This window comes from Asparagus officinalis, chromosome 5 (genome assembly GCF_001876935.1).
Source record: "Asparagus officinalis chromosome 5, Aspof.V1, whole genome shotgun sequence".
Lineage (NCBI taxonomy): Eukaryota > Viridiplantae > Streptophyta > Magnoliopsida > Asparagales > Asparagaceae > Asparagus > Asparagus officinalis.
Window position 1 is genome coordinate 62129528 of NC_033798.1, and position 22760 is coordinate 62152287.

At 39.3% G+C, this 22760-nt stretch overlaps 1 protein-coding gene across 1 annotated transcript; it reads left to right on the forward strand.

Moving 5' to 3' along the window:
* LOC109841917 lies at positions 18610-22088 on the forward strand. The gene is made up of 4 exons (XM_020410840.1): positions 18610-20750; positions 20849-21112; positions 21220-21322; positions 21420-22088. The coding sequence occupies exons 1-4, from the start codon at positions 18610-18612 to the stop codon at positions 22086-22088; spliced, it is 3177 nt and encodes a 1058-aa protein (XP_020266429.1).

Here is a 22760-nt window from a genome sequence, read left to right on the forward strand (position 1 = left end):
GAAGTTAATCAGATTAAATTTTGCTGGGTACGGAATTGAATCTCATTCTCTTGGATAGGGACATGGAATACCCATCTTCTTTACTTCCTGAGTAGACATTAAAGCATTGACTTTGTTTTCAAGGTCTTGTATTTTCTTGTCCTCATCTTCATCTCTCTTTGAGTGATGTTGAGGAGAAATAATTGGGCTACCCTCAGTATTATTAAGATGTGCAATTGAACTACCCCTAATATTATTGTTGGGAGGATCCGTTGAACTACCCCCAGTGTTATTGTTATTGGGAGGTGCATCAGCAAAAATGACTTTATCAACTTTTGGATCACTATCATATACAACATTTTGAGTGTGGTGGCTGGATTCAGCTTGCTGACTAGACTCAGAAAGTTGAAGTCGTTGAGCTTGCAATTCTCTCATTTGTTAAATAGCCAACTCCATTTTCATCTTCATCTTAGCTCTAATTTTTTCACGTTGTTTGGTTAGAACTTCTTGAAGCATTTGAGCAAACTGATCAGGGGTGATTATGAATGATTCCCTGGCTTGTCCTACACTGGATATTGTATCATCAGAGGCAACTGCAGAACAAGTATCTGAGAGTTCCTCATCTAAAGACAGCCCTTCATGCATTCTCCTATAATCTCTATGTCTAGTGGCCTTAGCTGTAGCTGTGACATTCTTTGAGAGAGGCTCTGATCAACTCTCCCTCCCGGAAAAAAACCAGAATCAAGGTTGACTAAATGTCATTTTCCTCTGTTGGTCTTGTTGATAGTGACCTCTGGAAGCTCATTATGTTGAACAATAGATATTCTTTTGCAGAAACGCTTTGGCCTGGACTTTGACGTTTTGGTAGAAAGTCTCTGGAATACAGAAACCCTTGGCGGTTCGACTTTAGAGCAGCTGCATTCCGACAACACTGCTTTGATAAGCTTTTCATATACACAATGAGGATTTGTTTCTCGAATAGTCCTTTTTCGTGATTTGTTTCCACCCTTAGTTTGATAGTACAGCTCATCAGTATGGTGACCAGAGCAACTTATCTTTTGTTTTTGTGTTTGAACCTTATTGACATATGCAGGACGACTTGTCGTCGTCTCTGAGTGATCCAAGGTTATATGTTTAGATCCAACCCCTTGTGGGCATGGAGTCTTTACAGGCCCCAAACGAGAAGAAATTGAAGTTTTCCCCTCCTATGATTACTTTTTCTAATAGGAGAATACTTACGACCCCCAGTATAAGAATTTACTCGGGGTTCGTTTATCGGACCCAAGGGTTCTTTGATTGGAGCTTTGCCTCGATCATCAGGTAAAGGACTAAGACAATCTGCCATTGTGACTTTGAATTTTGACAGGTCGGGACTGACCCAAGGCTTCACTGATGACGTAGCAGATGTGGTTGCAATAGACGGACCAGGCACAAACGTCTACGGGATTGAAGAGGAGACCTCAACAACTTTTCTTTGGCCACGATAGTGGAGACTATCGCAGTTGAAGGATGTGACCCACCAATTTGATTTTTGTATAAGTTCAGATTTAGGAATCCAAACTTTGTGATTCTTTGGTGATTCTTTAGACACCATTTCATTTTTTTTCTCCTTGTCTTTGTTGCAAGAGAGCAAGGGCATGAGCGGCGTTTGCACGATGCTTTTATATGCGTTCTTTGAGGGTCGAACGAGCCCTTTTGACGAGAGTCCATTCCTTCATTGTAAGTTTAGCAGAGATGTGAGTGGTTTGTCGTTAGGGTGACTGGACCACTTGATGCTTCCTCGACTCTTGGTCCGCGTAGCAGCAAACCCCGTCGGTTTGTTCCAAGGCCTTAACCATTTGACAAGCAAGGCCATGGCGTTGTCTCTGACGAGCTCTCTTTGTCAGAGTTGGCGAACTTCGATCGAATGATTCCTTAATTAGGGAGGAATCATCGTGAGTAGAGCTTCCGGCTTTAGGGGTCGCCGGGATAATGTTGCAAGGGGAGGTCTCGGCAATGATTGGGTGGGAGTCTTCACCTTGGGCCTTCTTTGGCATGTAAGCCTTCTTCAATGGTGAGATCCTTTTGTACTTGTGAGATAATGAAGATCTTGAAGAGGATGATGAGAGATATTCCACAAACTTAGTTTGGTCGAACTCGTACTCGACCATGGATTCAACCGGTATCTTGATCAGCTGCGACACGATGGTCTCGGTAGCGAGACCGTTGGCTCCCACTGTGGTCGCTAGTTTCTTTTTGTTGAAAGTTGGTCTCATTATGGAATTCATTATATTTTTGATTATTTATAATGAATTCAAAAGAAAATAGTCTTTTTTATAAGACCTCTCTTACATAATAAGAAGAAAATTATAACTTCCTAGAAAATAACACAGAAATCGTTTATCAACTCTTGCTTTTATGGGATTTTTGCCTGCATCGGGGGTTTGTTAACCCGTGGACCATCGATTCATAGATTCTGATTGAACTGTGAAGGCTTTTGGATGTTCTTTTTTGTTTATCGAAGTAAGAATCTTAAGCGAATATCTTATCGATGTAAGATGTTCACTCTTCCAAAGATCAAGTTAGAGATTAGATCTTTAGAAATGGCCAAAAGCGTCTTACGGATGTTTGTGAAGAATGAAGACTCTCTCTTTCTCAAATTCACCAAAAGCTCAAGTCTCTCTGCCCTAATTGTCTGGTCCTCCCTCCTCTGCGTGTATAAGAAGGTATTTATAGCCTATAGGAGTCACACCTGTTAGAAATAATAAAAAATAACCGATGTTAACTGTCCCCTTTGGGCGCGGTAGTGGACACTGCCGTGGCCAAAAGAGGCAGTTTTCTAGTCTTTGTAACTACCGTCCCCTACATTTAGTGGGCAATTTTCGTGGGTAGTGGGCATGATTTTCGCTTGTAACTGCTTCCCCCACGTTTATAAGTGATCCCCAGCAGTTAATAAACCATGTGAGCCGTATGAAACTCAAAAAAGCTATCATAAATGATGTTTTTAGCTTCTCAGTATGTGCGATAGTCGTAACTGTCACGCATTGTCGTGGTAGTTACCACTGCCACGCACCTTCGAGATAGTTTGTATTATCTCGGGTATTTTGACTCTAACTTCCTCGTCCGATATCGGAATAAGGTGATCCAAGATACGTTGGAAATCTAACGAAGAGATTTACAACTTTTGTCTTTTAAGGTTCTTCAGATTTGGATTGTATCATGGCTTAAATTGTCACACATTACCACGGTTACCACTGCCGCACACCTCCGAGATAGTTTTTGTTGTCTCAGGTATTTTGGCTCAAACTGGTATTTTGACTCTAACGTCCTTGTCTAATATCGGAATAAGATGATTCAAGATAAGTTGGAAAGCTGATAAAGAGATCTACAACTTTTATCTTTTGAGCTTCTTCATATTTGAATCGTATCATGGCTTAAACTGTCGTGCATTTTCACGGCAGTTATCACTGTCGCGCACCTCCGAGACAGTTTGTGTCGTCTCGGGTATTTTTGCTCTAATTCCCTTGTTTGATATCAGAATAAGGTGATCCAAGATGTGTTGGAAATCTAACTAAGATCTCTACAACTTTCCATAGGCGAGACACTCTGTTTGCTTACGTGACACCTTCCACTACCGTACATATATGCATCAGTATTCCTTATCGCGGGTATTCATGTTGTTCTTCTATATTGTTTCACCCGTTCTTTTACTTCTTTTGGATTTGGATGATCCCTTCTGACTTAGATAATGACATTCATTGTCTTCTCTTTGTCTTGATTTGTATTTGGATATCTATAAGTATTTTTAGACGCCTACAATGTTAATTCGCTTTCATTAACTCAACATGTGTTAAGTATCTCGATAATACATGTCAATGCAAATAAACTAAATGTACGTGTATATATCTCGGTGTGCGTGTTAATATCTAGTGTTCACCAGCACCTCAGGTGTTTAACAACTCATAAGGTTCGTAATACAACATTATCAACTTAACATGTGTTAAGTATCTCGATAATGCATGTCAATACACATAAACTAAGTGTATGTATACATATCTCGGTATGCATGTCAATATCTAGTGTTCACCAACACCTCAGGTGTTTAACAACTCATAAGGTTTGTAATACAACATAACAATGTCAAGAAACATATTCGAAAATAGAAACAGTGAAGAAAAACATGCACATGCCAAATGTGTGATGGGCGGCCAACCGCATATATGTGGTGGTCAACCGTGACGTGTTTCAGGAGTTACCCAGGCCTCTGCCTGGTACGCGATCGATCCCCGCTTAGGCACGGTCGACCGGACATGATTCTAGAGTTCTGTACAGGTTTTGCACGGTGTTTAACAACTCATAAGGTTTGTAATACAACATAACAACGTCAAGAAACATCTCCGAAAATAGAAACAGTGAAGAAAAACATGCACATGCCAAATGTGTGATGGACGACCGACCGCATATATGTGGTGGTCGACCGCAACATGTTTTAGGAGTTACCCAGGCCTCTGCCTTGCACGCGATCGATCGCCGGTTAGGCACGGTTGCCCGAACATGATTCTAGAGTTCTGTACAGGTTTTGCACTGTGTTGTGTTCATGATGTGTGCTTGTGATCTAAACTGGTTTAATTTATACTAAAACATATGTAGAACATAGTGAACATCGGATTATCATCTCTGAGAAATATCAAATATATATAACATGATTAATTGTATAATGAAACATATTTAAACCCTTAAACATGCATGAAACATCGAAACGAAGAACAAATCATCAAAACTCAATTAAACAATGTTATTAATTTCTTTTAGATCTTCAAACACTTTTGTAATTTTGTTCTTAATCTTTTAAACATGAAAAGACCTAGTCTTTATACATATAATACAAAAGATTTAATTTTTATACACAAATTAGTCAATTTGGCTCTATAAAAATCATTGAAAACTCATTTAAAAATCTTTAAAATAGGGGAGAGGGATTAGCAGAGACAAAACTTACCTGAGGCTTGATTTAAAACATGGAAGATGAAGTTCCTAAGAAGATATCCAAGTTACAAACCGAAAATCCCGCCTTAAAGCCTTTAATCTTTCTCAAAAATCAATTTAGGGTTTGTAGAAAAGTTACAAACCGAAAATCCCGCCTTAAAGCCTTTAATCTTTCTCAAAAATCAATTTAGGGTTTGTAGAAAAGTTTGGTGGCTGCTAGGGTTTCAAAAAGCCTTTAATCTTTCTCAAAAATCAATTTAGGGTTTGTAGAAAAGTTTGGTGGCTGCTAGGGTTTCAAAATTATGAAAGAATACTGAAAATCTCGTGAACTATGTGTATATATAGTAGAGAAAATGAATATGGGCCTCAAATACCCGAAACCAACTCAGATCAGAAAAAATAGAAAATAGGTTTCGCGGTCGACTGTGATGGTCGACTAGCCTGCGGTCGACCGTGGAGATCGACTGGATTGGGAATTTTCAGTTCCTCAAGATTTTGCCTTTGTGCATGTTTTCGACTCGTTCTATTCTCATGTATGAACTTGTTTATACTCAAAATAATCGGTATCATATTCATATACTATTTAATGATATTTATCACAATAAATATCCACTTATATAATAATTAATCACATATTAATTCAATTTATCAATCATTAACTCAAATTTTCTGGGGTTTTACATTTATATATAACATGTTAGATTCTGACTTCTGGATTGGGAGAAAGTACCTCTTCTTTACTGTTGACATTTTAAATCTGAATTTAATTTAGATTTTGTTTTTCTTGTCCTCGAAGTAATTGAATATTTCTTTTTCTTCTTGATTACTTGCTATAAATCTAATTGTTGCTTGATTACTTCTTCTAGAATTTGAGCTTTTTGTCTTTAATGGGCTTCACTATGCTTCTTTAGGATTTTATTATTCAAAATCAATTTTATCTAAAAGTTCACTAAAAATACCCAAGTAGCAATTAAATATATACAAAAACAAAGATAAATAGGGATATAAAAGTAATATAAAATATGTTAATCACTAGCCTTACGGTTTGTGTGGGAGTTTTTGAGTTCCAACGTGTTATGGTGTTCACCCACCCAATATATGGGCATTTGCAAAATGATACAATAAGAGTCCTAGCAAAATAACCTCAAACCCACTTAAGTGGCCCAAGCCCAACAGAGGCCTCGACCCCGCCGACTCATCAAGTCAACATTCTTTCATGTCGACATGAAAGGCGTGATCAGTCGACCCTATCATTGAGGATGACCCACTCGGGGCACTCGACCACTCACTGAGCAATTCTTGGAGACGACTTGAGGCACATTCCCTGCTATGGGCTAAGTTGAGGACCCGACCCCGGCCTCAAGCCTCTCCCCTAGAGTATATGTTAATATTTTAGTCCACATCAGACAAACCTTATCCATATTTTTGCCTAATGGTCTCCATGACTTGTTAGCTACCCACGTGCCTCCTGCCACATTCTCAATCACTTCTCAAAAAATGTGGAGACACCCTCTCTCATGCCAAAGTGACCTCCCCTCTAGTCGCCAGTCGACACTTGTAATGCGAGAGATGATTTAGTATACCCACGTGCCTCCTGCCACGCTCTCAATCACTTCCCAAAAAATACGGAGACACCCTCTCCCATGCCGAAGTGACTTCCCTTCCAGTTGTCAGCCGACACATGTAGAGCAAAGGATGACTTATCTTCCTACTCACACTTTGTCACTGCTATTTGCATGGCCAAAGTGACCAACCTGCCCTTAGCATCCCCTATAAATACAGATGATATTCGCCATAGCCAGAGGTTGGCAATATAAAACCCCTTAAAGCACCCACTACACAAAAATAAGAACACATAGTTCTTCTTTAACCCCCTCAAGTTTATCAACTGACTTAATCGTTGGAGGTATCATGAGGGAACTCATCCCCGCCATCTTACGACTCTTTGTGAGCAGATTGCTCGGCCATCCTAATTCCAGAATCCGGCATAAAGTCGAAGAAGAAGGTGACCCATCCTCTTTTTTTTATTAAACTCCGTGACTTTAATTGGCTATGTGATATTTAGCATCAACAGTTTAGCGTCCACCGTAGGGCCCCTTTTCTTTTTCGAGAAGACATGCCAAGTTCTGAATAAGGGTCCGATTCTACCCACCCTGAAGAGCAACATCGGAGTTGCATCATCCAAGCTAAATGAAGTCAGGAGTTGTATTATTCAAGCTAAGGAGGGTTAGATTTGGCTAAGAGGAACCAATATAGGTGTAGTCCTCGAAGGCCTCAGTGACTTATCTAGGGAGTGTTCGCCAAGCACACCATCTGCTAGATGGTAGAATGACCTTTGGCTCCTCTAGAAACCATTCAGAAGAAGACACACCATAAGGGTGGTTGTCTTTCTTGAAAAGCAACCCTAGCTTCTAATCACCATCACAGAATAACTTTGGCCAGAACATAGGATCTGATTACGCTAAATATCACTTAAGCTCCAACTGGCAATAGCTCATATGAACATAGGCGTTAGGGGAAGGAAAGACCTAGTCGACTCTCTTGAGCCTAGGTGTTCAACTTCCGAGTCGGATTTTCAAGCCCTTGGTACCTTATCAGGAAAAAAACCCAAGGCATAACCTTTTGGCTGACTCCCATAGTCGTCTCTCGGTCTTAGGGGACGGAAAGACCTAGTCGACTCTCTCGAGCCTAGGTATTCGACTTTCGAGTTGGATTCTCAAGCCCTTGGTACCTTATAAGGAATAAACCTAAGACACAATCTTTTGGCTGACTCCCACAGTTATCTCTCAGCCTTAGGGGAAGGAAAGACCTAGTCGACTCTCTCGAGCCTAGGCATTCGACTTCCGAGTTGGATTTTTAAGCCCTTGGTACCTTATCAGGAATAAACCCAAGGCACAATCTTTTAGCCAACTCCCACAATTATCTTTTGGTCTTAGGGGAAGGAAAGACCTAGTCCCTAAGCGTTTGACTTCCGAGTCGGATTCTAAGCCCTTGGTACCTTATCAGGAATAAATCCAAGGCATAACCCTTTGGCCGACTCCCACAATCGTCTCTCGACCTTAGGGGAAGGAAAGACCTAGTCGACTCTCTTAAATCTAGGTGTTCAACTTCCAAGTCGGATTTTCAAGCCCTTGGTATCTTATCAGGAATAAACGTAAGGCACAACCCTATGGTTGACTCTCACTGTCACCATTCGACCATACGGGGATTATGAAGACCTAGGTACCTACGTAAGATCTAGGCACCCAACCTCAGGATTGTCATTTTGCCAAAAAAGGTATTCATAAGCCTAATGTATGAATATTAAGTGTATGGTCAATACTTAATTGATCTAAAAACTTAAGCAGTCATCCGTCAAGTTCTGGTCAATTAAACGCTCAACCAAACTAAGGCATCAGGTAAACTAGTTGTCATAAGTCCCCAGCACGGGTCGATACATTATAACTAACTCACTTTAGCCAACATTTCAGACAAGAACAAAGCTACAAAGCTAAAAGAATATAAACAATAAAGGCAATCTCAATAATGGAGACAAAAGTTAATTTTCATTTAATAAGAGTAAACTTCATTATAAATTTCTCTACAAAAAAAAAGAAGAGATATGCAGGTCTTCAAAGCTCTCGACCAGATTCGGGAGTTGGACTTGCCGGTCTATTAGTGGTAGCATTTGTAGAAGACTTCCCAGGGGCCCCAGCAACAGGCTCGACCTCATCGTCACTCGCTAATAAATCCAATCTGCTTCCACTTTTCTCAACATCTTTCAACAAATTGAGACAGGAGGAGACGCGGGAAGGATAAAAGCGATCTGGAGTAGGATGAGAGTTGTAAGGCACTAGAGAAGTAAAGAAGTTGACCTCGGCCTTACATGCTAAGGCCACATTGGCTTTTCCTATAGGACCATAACGCCAGTCGTCGACCACCTTCTTTTTATGCTGCTCTGAATCCAGATGAACGAGTTTGTTCTCCAGTTTCTGGACAAGGATTGTGGATGCCCGAAGCTTTGATTACACCTTTTCAAAGTCCCTCCTCATCTTCTCGAGAGATAGGTGACTTGATCGAGCTTCTATCTCAGTCGTCGTCCTGCGGTGCTTCTCGGACTCCACCTCCACCTGTAGATGAATCATCTCTCTTTGAAGATCCTCGATGGTCCCCACCTGCTTGGAGAACTGGATTCGAAAGCTCTTGAGGAGCTCTTCCTTCTCATCCAGACTCTGGCGCCAGGCACCTTCTTTGTGAGCTAACTTGGCCTCCAAGATAGTGATCCTTTTCTCTACCTATTCCTTGGCCGACTTCTCCTTAGCCAGCCTTAATTGGCATTCCAGGGAATGCTCAAGTCGATTGAATAGTGCATGCTCCAGCAAAGTCCTCTGAGCCAAACAAGCTTGGAGAGGTTGGTGTATGCCAACACTTAGCATATCCTCCAAAATCCTCTCGTCAACACCATTCTCCATCTAGTATGACAGAGTTTCAGCTCTCCCCTTGATACCGTCGTCCACCCAATCAGCTCCTTGCCAGGACGACGAGACGTCTCAGGAATAGTACTATAGTCGATGACATCCTCCTCGATCGCTAGGGTTGTTATCTCCCTGCCAGGAGAAGACTTATCTATCCGCCCCACATTTTCCAAGTGGTTAAGCTAATTTACCGACTGACCCGTCCCAGTTGGTTGGGGACCCATAACCGGTCCGATTGGGTACTGTCTCTCGACCCTTGTCCTCCCCCTCAGTTTAGAGACAATTTTAGCAGCTTGAGGCATTAAGACAGCTACCTCCTCAGCACTGAAGGTGCACCCTCAGCTTTTTATGGTGCCTAATAGCGGAACTTAACTCATCGGTCCCTACATTCTGTGACTTTCCGCCAATAGAGGAATGATGCTCACCCTTTCCTGGAAGCCAGTGGAAGATAAGATTATGGATATGCTTGCTGCTTGGAGAGACACATCATCAAATAGAGCATCACTCTCTCATGGCCCGGCATAAGAACTGACCTTTTCTAGATCTATCATCTCAGAATCACTAAGGGTGACTAGCCTCAAAGCGTCTTCATTCGCCTCGGGCCAGCCCGAGCAGGCGAAGACATTGTCACTACCATAGACCCACACAAATCGCCCTCTCTAGTCCTCATCCAACTCCAAAGAATCTGAGACAAGCTGGAACTCACCACGGTAGTGGCAGAAGTAATGCGGGCCCTTCTCAGCCGACCATGCGTTGATCAAATGCCCAAGCAATCTCAAGCTTGGTTGGACTCCAACACGGTGACAAATGATGATGAAAGCCACCAGAATCCCCATTATGTTCAGATAGAATTAGGAAGGGAAGACTCCTAGAACGGCATGCACCTCCTTGATAAAAGGGTGCAAGGGCAACCGTAAGCCATGCTCTAAGTGGGCCATGTACAGCGGCACTCGACCCTTATCATGACAATATACTGGCTCGCTCATCTCTGGCACCACCAATGTGAGAGTCTGAGGGATATTGTATTGATCATACAGCCCTACCAAATTATCTATATGAACCTTCGAGCAGATAAGTAGAAGAACAATGAGTCTCCCCTCACTACAGCCAGAGTTTGAAACTTGAGAGGCCATGAAAAACTTTTTCTTAAAAAAGCTTGGAGGAATATCAGGAATTTGTCAGAGTGAAGGTTTGTAAAAGAATTATCTTAACATTAAGAGGCCATTTATAAGCTTTCAAGGAAGAGTATAGAAGAATTCCAAAGGACACGATGATTTTCGAAGCAACCAGGCCCGATCCGCTTCAGAATCTGAAGCGGTTCACTCGAAACACGAAGCGTCACCCTCATTTAATGACCCACATCCCAATACTTGAAAAATAGAAGATCCTCCATTATGTCCATGACACTTCATCTCCCAAAAAGATGGTTCATATCTTTGATAATGTCAGCCATGAGAAGCTGAGTCAACAATGGATGCCCGATGAAGACAATCATGTCTCTAAGATAAAGGCTTCTTATTTTTTTGTCCCCAGCATGCTTGTATTGATTAGAGCATATTTTCTTTTCCTTGGAGCTAACTAAAAGTTGACTCCAAGCGAAAAGGGCCAACTGTTATAGTGTTCACCCACCCAAGATACGGGCATTTGTAAAATGATATAATAAGAGTCCTAGCAAAATAATCTCAAACCCACTTAAGTGGCCCAAGCCCAACAGAGGCCTCGACCCCGCCGACTCATCATGTCGACATGAAAGGTGCGATCAGTCGACTCTATCGTTGAGGATGACCCACTCAGGGCATTCGACCATTCACTGGGCAATTCTTGAAGACGACTTAAGGGACATTTCCTGCTGTCAGCTAAGTTGAGGACTCGACCCCTATCTCAAGCCTCTCCCCTAGAGCATATATTAATATTTTAGTTTACATCGGACAAAGCTTATTCAGATTTTAGCCTAATGGTCTCCATGACTTGTCAGTTGCCCATGTGCCTCCTACCACGCTCTTAATCACTTCTCAGAAAAAGTGGATACACCATATCCCATGCCAGTGACCTCCCCTCCAGTCACCAGCCGATACCTATAAAACGAGGGATGATTCAGTATATCCATGTGCCTCCTGCCACGCTCTCAATCACTTCCCAGAAAATGCAGAGACACCATCTCTCATGTCGAAGTGACTTCCTTTCCAGTCACCAGCCGACACATGTAGAGCAAAGAATGACTCACCTTCTTACTCACACTTTGTTACCGCTATTTGCATGGCCAAAGTGATCAATCTGCTCTTAGCATCCCTTATAAATATAGATGCTATTCATCATAGACGGAGGTTGGCAATCTAAAACCCCCTAAAGCACCCACTACACAAAAATAAGAACACACAGTTCTTCTTTAATCCCACTCAAGTTCATTAACTGACTTGATCATTAAAGGTATCATGGGGGAACTCATCCCCGCCCTCTTACGACTCTTTGTGTGCAGATTGCTTGGCCATCCTAATTCCAGAATCCGACATAAAGTCGAAGAAGAAAGCGGCCCCTCCTCTTTTTTTATATAAACTTTGTGACTTTAATTGGTTGTGTGATATTTAGCATCAACACAACACATCTTAAATTATCTCATTCTGAGGTCGTACGTGAAAGTTACAGCCAAAATATTGAAGACTATTTTCCCAGTCTGACTAGGTTTCTTGTTTCGGGTTTGACCCATTTTGATTCGGGTTTGTAGTTATATATATACATGTTTACACACAAAAAACATATCTTTTCATTAGTATTCCAAACCCTAACAACCCCTCTTTCTCTCTCTCAAACCCTAATAATAATTTATGAGATTTGGGAGAGTTCTTAAGGTGTTTGTCGAGAGGAATGCAGGATTTTGCGACTTTGGTAAGAGGGATCTTCACGCACGTGTTCAGGAATTCAACACGATGTTTGAGGTAAGATCATCTTCCTCCAAACCTTTCCCTGTAGTTAATTCAAGATTTAATATATTTAATTGATGAATCTCATGTTTAAGCTTAACCTGATATTTTAAAATCTTAGTTTATGATGTTAATCTTTAAACCAATGTGAATATATGTAGTTTTAGTTGCTGTTTATATTAGTTTGATGATCATGATCATTAGGGTTGTATTTAATTTTGTTTTAACTTGTTAATCATGCTTAAATCATGTTTAAACCCTAGTTTAATAATTATTTGAGTTTTCTTGCTAATTAAAGAGATCTAAACCCTAGGTTGATGATACCTAAGTGATGTGAGCATGTTTAAACGAATTTATCTCTGTTCAATGCTTAGAATTTATCATGTTTACCTAACTATATTTATAAATTAGGTTATTTGAGAAATTTTGATTAATTAGGATGTTAAACCCTAATTAATTTAATTTAAGTGTTTATATCATGATGAGTTAATTCATGTTAAGTAATTATGAAAGATTTAATCTTGTTATATGCCTCATGTTGATAAAATCAAGTTTTTAAATAAAGTTACAAAATATAAAACGACAGAAACTATAACTTGTGTTTTCCTCTCTGGCCGATCGACTGACCAAGACTAGCCGGTCGACCGGTGAGGCTCTAAGCGTGCACATTGTGTGCACTGTTGCTTTCAGTCGATCGACGCCCTAAGGGTAGTCAACCGACCTATATTCTCTTTTATTTGAAGTGTTGTTTTACACCTTTTGTTTTCGAACACGGGGTTCAAGGCACACGATGATACATGTATAATCATGAGTATACATGTATAGTATTATAGCACACACATGGGTATCCCGAAAAGGATTAATACAATTATTGTTTCGATTACATGGGAGTTATGAGTTATTTAAACATTATATACATGTATGGATATCGTTGATGAGCACCACTCGGTACTACTTGGGATAGTGCATCGATATACCATTAGTACAGGCCATTGAGTTAGGTTTGACGATGCTTGATCTAGTAGTTCGTCCCCCACGTAGATGCGATGAGGCTTGTGAGCCATATACCTAGGATGCCTAATTTAGTAGTCCGTCCCGCACATTGATGCGATGAGACTAATGAGTCGTGTACACTTTTAGGATATTGATTTGGTAGTCCGTCCCGCATGATAATGCAATGAATTATAAACTTTGCAAGGATTTGCATTGTGATAATTATCTGATAGCCTGAGTCTTGGTGGACGCTATTATGAACATGACTCATCGCTAAGTTATATATGACCGATGTACTTTACTGTTGTAAGTACACGTGATCATATGTAGTTGTTTACATTATCTTCCAAATGATAGTGGAAGATATTTTTGGTCTGATATTTGCGATGACTTCACTTCCTTGTATTGCTTTCCTTTATTCCTAGTTTGGAATTGATAATTAGCAATTCACAATTTGAGACATATGGTATATACATGAGAGTTTTCTTGTTTGGATTATTTCGCTCGACGTACCAGTTTCGTGCTGTGAGTTTCTAATTATTAATTATATTTAGATTGTTTATTCTTAGTTCGGTATTAATATTTAGTTATCTACAATTTGAGACATATGGTATATACATGAGAGTTTCCTTATTTGGATTATTTCTCTTAACGTACTACGTCTCGTGTTGTAGGTTTCTAAATATTAATTCCATTTAGAAGATTGTTTATTCTTAGTTTGGTATTGATATTTAGTTATCTACAATTTGAGACATATGGTACATACATGAGAGTTTTCTTGTTTGGATTATTTCTCTTGACGTACTGCGTCTCGTGTTGTAGGTTTCTAAATATTAATTCCATTTAGATACAGTGTAAATGATCTAGGTAGACTATGTTTAATAGATAGAGCCTTCATCACATCTAGTAGCCCTTCTCATGTGGGCAGGATGGAGATGATCTTGCTGTAGCGCTCTGACGCTCTTGTTGTTTCTCTTTTTATTTTCCAATTCCTTTCAGGCAATAGCTCAGAGTTCCGGAGAACTGCAGGATGACGAACTTCCAACATAGTCGACGTCACATATTTTTAGTAGATGAGACTTCACCATAGTTGATATTTTCTTTCGGACATTTAGGGTTTTGTATTTCATCTTGTAAATGTTGTAAGCCTTAGTTTATTTTAGTTGACTCATATTGAGATACTTCACATTTATTTCAGACTTCAGTTGTATTCAGTTTATTCAGTTGAGATATTGAGATACTTCACATTTATTTCAGACTTCAGTTGTATTCAGTTTATTCAGTTGAGACATGATTATATTTATTAGATATCTCTAGACTTCAGTTGTATTCAGTTTATTCAGTTGAGACATGATTATATTTATTAGATATCTCTTTCTACATCACGTCTAATGCATTTATTTCCCTTATTTTGCCTATTTTGTAGCTACACTTGCTATTGATTCTACTAGAGAGATATTACTGTGATGGTGAAACGTGTTGTTACATAGTGTGGGTGCATGACACGTTTGACATCTCTGGGTTCACCTTTGGACTGCAGTCATGTGTGAAAACATGGGCGTCACATGATCTATCCCAAATCTCATCAACTTCCTGCTCTTTAAGGTGATCGCTCTTTCTCTTCTAGTCTTGGGCTTCGTCCCTCTAAGTTGCTCATTGCTTTTTGTCTATGAATCGCCCTAGGTATTCTCCTTGAATTAGTCCTCAATTTCTTTTTAGAGTCTTGCATTCATCAGTGTTATGCCTGATGTCCTTGTGGTAATTGTAGTACACGTTCTTGTCATGCCGATTGTGATCTCTCATAAGTTTAGGTGGGGCCTTATTGAGGTACTCCTCCTTCTAGACTTGGAGCAAGACTTGTGCGACTGATATGTTGAGGGGATTGTGCGTCGAAAACTTTCTTGTAGGGCTCCTCCTCTTTTTCCTTTTGCTGCGTTGTTGGTCCCTTTTGTCGGGCTTGGAGTTATCCTCTAGCTTCTTTTCCCCCGGTTCTTTCACCAATAGGATTCTTCTGCATCCATATAGTCTTTTGCTTGGTGAATGAGGTCATCAAATTCCTTAGCGGCTACTTTACTAGATATTGGTAGAGGTCTTTATGAGTCAATTCATTACATAATCCCGACTATGGTAATGTGATAGTATGGATCCTCAAAATTGAGGAGTTTGTCTTGGTATCAATTGAAGTACTCCCTTATGGTTTCCCCTGGCTCCCACTTCAGTTAAATTACCATGAGCGAGGAGGTTTTTATCCTCGTTTTAGCGAGGAAATGACTGATGAAGAGGTTGTAAAGCTAGTGAAAGTTGTGGACGTACTAGGTCCTGTCCTTACTGTTCAATGTATTTGAGAAGTATCAGCACATCAAGGCATCGTCAAGTTACCTTTGCTATCTTTATAGCATTGTGGTAATTGCTCGAATGTTCGATGGGGTCACCCCTTCCCCTTATTGACCTCTAGCATGGGAGTCTTGATTGGTTCATAGGGCATGTTCATAATATTGTCAGCTAAGGCCGGTGAGCTCACATCCAATGCATCATCATAGTTTGAATTATACCATTGGTAGGTTGGTCCAAAATTATACTTAGACTTCTCGGATCATAATCCCGATTGTAGCGATTAGGTTAGTTTGAGTATCTAGTGGTGGCTCTACGTCCAGTCGAGTGATTTGGGTTCACCTAGTTTGTATTGTTTGCTTGTTCATTGGACCGACCCTATGGTCGACATTCAAGCCCCATCGAATCAAGGTTTTTTTATGGGTTGGACATGAGAGCTAAACTTATTGGATCGGACCAACACATTAGGGTTGTGCAGGTCATCTGCAGGGTCATGTGATTGTCGTCAAGGCACCTCGGGCTCCTCTTTGGGAACATACACTAGTGGAAATAGTGGTTTCCCTGACGGGAACATCACTGACGGGAAATTCCCGTCAGCGTTGTTTATATCGCTGACGGGAAATCCCGTCAGCGATGTTCCCGTCGGCGTTTATTCCTTCCCGTCAGCGATGAAAACATCGCTGACGGGCTGTAAACATCGCTGACGGGTTTCCCCGTCAGCGATGTGAGCTATTTATTTCGCTGTTGAAATTTTTTCGACAGATCGAGCCCTAATTTTTGTTTCCCGCCGCGCGCCCTCGACTTCCCCTCTCTCAGCTCAGCCGCTCGCCGCCAGCGATCACCTCACCGCCACCTCACCGATCACCTCAGCCGCTCGCCGCCCGCGCCATCACCTTCCCCTCCCGCTCTTCGACTCCACCGCCCGTGGCCCCGATCGAGCTCACCGTCGACCTTGGAGCTCGCCGTCGCACCGCCCCCGCGCCGACTCGAACAGTGGGTCGCCTGAGCTCTCTCATCTCCTCACCCGTCAGCGTATGATTCCTTTGATTTTGTTTTCAATTTTTTTTATTTTTTTTTCTGATTTTAGGTTTTGCTGTTTTTTCTAATTGAAGATTTGATTTCTTTGATTGCAGTGCAGGAGGTCCAAGTGAGTGTTACGTTTTGTTGGATTGCACTGCAGGAGATCCAAGCGGTAATTTTTGGTCGTTGTCGCATTTTAGTGTATAGAAATTATACATAATTAGTTATAAAACGATCAAGCTGGCTGATATTTATAAGTTTACGTTTTGTTGGATTGCATTGCTGTCACAACTTGATGTTTTAATTTTGAAATAACAGAGGTTATAAGTTTATCGTGTAAACCTTTGCTTGAAGTCAACTCGGTTCACAGTGCAAATTTAGTTCCTCTAATTTAATTTACGAATGAATGTGATAGAAGATAATTTGTCAGTTTAAATTAATTGATTTAAATTAGAAGACTAATTTGATATTAAGGTACTTATTTACAGTATCAACTTTTCAAAAACTCGTTTCAAAATATATGAGCTAGGGGCTAAATATCTTTTAAAAATTGAAAATACTTTAAAAAAATATGTTATTACACGAGCATCTATGAAGTTTGTGTATTTATATGAGTAACCTCGAGATTACTAGAAACATGGTCCTTTTACAATACACGTATGATAAGTTGGCTGACTAAATGGTACTTAAACATCCAATTATTTTTATCATATTTATGCTTAACTATCCTAAATTATCCATCATTAGAATATTTTAAATATTTAAAAAAATCTATTATGACAAAAATACGACTTCATATGGTAAATAAATAAAAAGGAGAGGATATGTATAGTGATGAATATGACAATAAACGAGAACAATACAATTATAAAAATGTTAAGTGCTAATTTACTCTCTGGGTCTTTATTCTCTTTTGGTTAATTTATTCTCTTGTGGTAATTACAAGTTTTATTGTGTTATATATCATGATTTATGAATCGAAAGTCGTTACCCCTAGTTTCCCGTCTAATAATGTTGGATGTGAATCTCTTCTGATATAAACTCACGTAATTCTAGTTGGATGTGAAAATACTTTTTACATCTAAAGAGAATAACGTGATTTATGTTAGGAGCATGATATACATGCAATAATTATTAGATCTGTCTGGGGAGGAGTCCCCTTCTCGTACAGGTTAGGAATACAGTAGTGTATCATCTATCTTTGTGTACTTTATGCATTTTTATTCCTTATAAATTTCGATAACACGTACTGCATTGTTCTCCGTGTACAATAAACGTATGTTGTTTTGTGTATCGATCTATAATCGATTTATTATCGATGATTGATACGCATTATAACATCCGCACAGTGTACTCGGAGAACTGCGGGTAGGTGCTGCCGAAATTTTCAAGAAATAAAAACGCTTAAAGTATATAAAGGTAGTTGTAAACACTACTATATTCCTAATGGGATAGGTCCATTTCCTATGACAGCCGTTAAATTGTCTTATTTCAAATATGAGCGTTAGATTTTCCTCCCACATAATTTATATTCTGGTAATTTTCCCTCCTAGATTATTATAATTAAAATTTCCTTGATGTCGTGAAGAAAGTTAATATCACGCAACCTTTAATTTGATACGTTACTAATAAAAATTCACATTATCTAATTATGCTTAATATCATACAGATCTATGAGGATAGTTCCGGACAAATCATGGATCGATATTCCTCGTATTGATAGATGGAGGGATAGTCGATATAAAGATGGAATAAATCAATTCATACAGTACGCCTTGGCAGACCCACGGAAGTTAAATAGTGATGTCGTGTATTGTCCCTGTTATTGGTGTAAAAATAGAGCGTTGGTGGATAAAATTGATTTACAGAAACACTTAATATCCGGATTTCATGAGGAGTACAAATATTAGACGTTTCATGGGGAAGGATGCCTTGAAGAAATTGAACTGATGGCGGATACCGGTACGTCCGGTGGGAGAATAGATGATACGAGAATAGATGATACACATACGATGCTCGCGGATATGTTAACAGTTCCTAATATAGATCAATCTGAAGATGCCGAGGATGCTGACGAGTCGGGAAATGCTGGAGGCGTGACTGATCATGAGGAGCTAGCGCAGATAATGAAATTAATTAACGACAATGAAAATGATCTGTATGAGGGTTGTACCGAGTTCACCAGGTTATCATTTATGCTGCGTCTTTTGCGTATAAAGTCTCTTAGCGGAATGGCGGATAAATATTTTAATATGTTGCTTGTGTTGCTGAGAAAAGTCATTCCAAATGGAAAAGATAGCATACCAGAAAATTATGATAACGCAAAGAAGATTGTTTCCGTTATAGGACTTGATTACAATAAAATCGACGCATGCCCTAATGATTGTATCCTCTACTATAAGGATAACAAAGATCTTCAGGAGTGTCCAATTTGTGGAGTATCACGGTGGGTACAACGCAAAAATTATTCAACACATGGGACAACAAGGTCTATGCTTAAGCAAAAGAAGATTCCAGCAAAGGTCCTGCGTCATTTTCCCTTAATACCAAGGCTAAAACGGTTGTATATGAATAAAGACACTGCTAAGCAAATGAGGTGGCACATGGAGGAACGTATTGATGATGGTAAAATCAGACATCCGGCCGATGCAGAGGCGTGGAAGCATGTGGATAGAACTTTTCCTTCGTTTGCGAATGAGTGCAGGAATGTTAGACTAGGTTTGTCTAGCGACGGATTTAATCCATTTGGGATAATGAGTTCTGGTTGGTCTACATGGCCTGTTGTATTAACACCTTACAACTTACCGCCTTGGCTTTGTATGAAACAACCGTATATGATACTTTCATTATTGATACCGGGCAAGCATGCGCCAGGCAATGACATAGATGTGTTTTTAGAACCGCTAATTGATGAGTTAAAACAACTCTGGACTGAAGGGGTTATGACTCATGATACTCATGCAAAGCAGTCTTTCAGACTATGTGCTATTTTACTATGGACAATTAATGATTTTCCAGCCTATGCGAATCTTTTAGGTTGGTCTACAAAGGGAACATATGCATGTCCAGTGTGTGGTCCAGAATTCAAAGGTCTTTATCTGCAGCACAGTCGAAAGTTTTGTTATTGGTTTAATAGAAGGTGGTTGAACATAAAACACAGGTACAGAACCAAAAAATGGAGCAAGTTTTTTGATGATACTGTTGAGAAGAGAGATGCTCCGCGTCCATTACGTGGGGATCAGATTGTACATTTGCTTGAGATGTTCCCTGCCGTCAGGTTTGGAAAGAAGCGCTATTCGAAAGAAGATTTACTTGGAGTAAGGAACTTGCGTATTAACAAAAGGATACCAAAACGAAAGAGACAAGCACAAGTGGTGAGTGATGGGGCTGAAGTCGTAAAATTACCTTCAGGATGGACAAAATTCAGCATTTTTTTTCAACTCCCCTATTGGAAAGAGCTAAAAATACGTCACAACTTGGACGTTATGCACATTAAAAAAAATATTTGTGATAATCTTTTGTCCACACTGTTGCAAGATGCTAATAAATCAAAGGATGATCTACGAGCTCGTCGAGATCTAACAGCATTGAACATTAGAGAGGAACTGCAGCCAAAAAATGTCGGAAATGACCGATTAGAGTTGCCTACGTCTCGTATTACAATGTCAAAAGTTGAGATGCAAACATTTTGTCAAGTCCTCAAATCAATAAAGTTACCAGAGGGTTATTCCGCAAACATATCGAACTATGTCCAGGTGCAAGAAAGGAAAATATTAGGGCTTAAAACTCATGATTATCACGTGCTTCTTCATCAATTGCTACCTGTGGCACTACGCAGTACTATGCAGAATAAAAAAACAGTGAAGGTTATTATTGATTTTTGTAGATTTTTTAGAAAGCTTTGTTCTAAAGTTATAGACGCCCGTGACTTTGAGAAACTTGGAGAAAATATTTCTGAAACAATGTGTGAAATGGAGATGCTCTTTCCTCCATCTTTTTTCACAATAATGGTTCATCTTACACATCATCTCGCGGAGGAGGCTGCAATAGCAAGACCAGTCCATTATCGTTGGATGTATCCAATAGAGAGGTTAGTATTTAGAAAAATTTAATCGATCCACATCAATATTTATATCTATTAAATGTAAATTTCTTTACATCTATATCTGATTAATATTCCTTTTTTAGATATTTGGGTTCAATGAAGCGTCAATTGCGTAACAGAGCTCGCCCAGAAGGTTCAATAGCTGAAAGTTACGTGAGAAGCGAGTGTCTCTTATTTGCCTCTCGTTATATGAGAGGGGAACAAACTGAACTTCAAGCACCCGTTGATAATAAGGAGTACACAATTCTCTATCCTCGCGGGCTGAACAAAAATTATTCTAGCATATTGTTAGATCAAGCGCATGCATATGTTATAAATAATCTTGAAATATTCTCGGAGTACCGGAGGTAAAATATCTAAAAAGAATTTTTAATACCATTTACTCTTTAATTTCTATTTTGACAAAATTTTTATTTTGACAATAATAATTAAATTTATATATGCACATTAATAGGCAACATCAGGAAAAACTTAAGAATGAAGTTACCGGTAGTACAGCGGTACATGACATTAAAGAAAGACATATGAAGGAATTCCCTGCTTGGTTGAATAGTGAAGTAAGTATTGTTAAATTTAGCGATCTTTAATTTTTATTTTGATAAAAAACTTAGAAATTATTGATTTAATAGTTTGCTTATTTTTGTATATATTTAGATCCAGGAACAACTTGTCCTTAATAATCAAATATCAGAAGAAGTGAAGGTTCACGCAAAGCGGCCTTACTATGCTATAATTCACTATGGTGGGTATCGTGTTAACGGTTATAAATTTCACACAATGGAGGTTGGTGATACGAAGGTCACCCAGAATAGTGGTGTCATGGCTACCTTCTCACGGGAATGTTTCTCAAACAGAAGAGATCAGAATCCAGTTGAAAATAATATGACATATTATGGAAGGTTGGAAGATGTGGTGGAGATATTCTACGGCTATGGTGGTCCAAATGAACATAAATACATGATGTTCATGATTCGTTGGTGTTTTACAAAGACTCAAAAGGATCCCTTTGGATTTACAATTGTCAATCTCGATAAAGAAATTGATAGTGATGAAAAATTCATGTTTGCATCTCAGGTGGGACAATGTTTCTATGTGAAAGATCCTACAGTTAAAGACGAGTGGGTTGTCTTGTACAAGGATTCTAGGGCTTATATTCAACCTTCCACGAATGAAGATGATGACGAGAGCTATATAAACAACTTCAATGAGCCAAATACAGCGATCGATGAATTCTCGTACCCTCAAAACGTAGTGCTTGAAACGGATGCTCCAACAACTCGGACAGACATTCCAAATATTATCACAGACATTAATAGGAGCTAAACATTAATTATTTGTAATCGGGTCTTCATGTAATTTTTTTTTAGTTTGCAAATTGTATAATAAAAACTTTAATATCACTACAATGTATCTCAATTACCTTTTGGATGATATAAATATGTAATATCTTATTTTGTATATTCAGCTTGCAAATGCCTACAAACTTGATGTGAAATGAAAAATTTAGTAACGCAACAATACATATTGTTTTTATTTTCGCCAAGCTAATTTGCATCTATGTTATATTAATTTGTATGTTTATTCAACTTGCAGATGTCTAAAAATATTAACAGGAGGTTATTCGAAGCTAACCCCAGTCAAGACCAATCCACTGATGAAGAGCCTCCGAGTTCAGGAGAGATGTCAGGTATAACTTAGTTTAACTTACGTATTTTTATTCATGATATATGCACAATGATAATTTATTTCTTTTATTTTTATAGGTGAGGGTGAGGAAGAGCCGACTCACATACCATTATATGCAGATCCTCCAGTTATACTTCGAGCATACATTCCTAGGATTAAGCGCGGGCCCTTACCATCATGTGCAGAGGGGTACAGACTCAAGCAGAACGAAAAATACATGCCTGAGAAAAAAAGATTAGATGAATGGGCCCCACAGATTGATGAGATTTTGTCTGATGCAAAAAATGAAATCAGACAAAGATTTGGTGA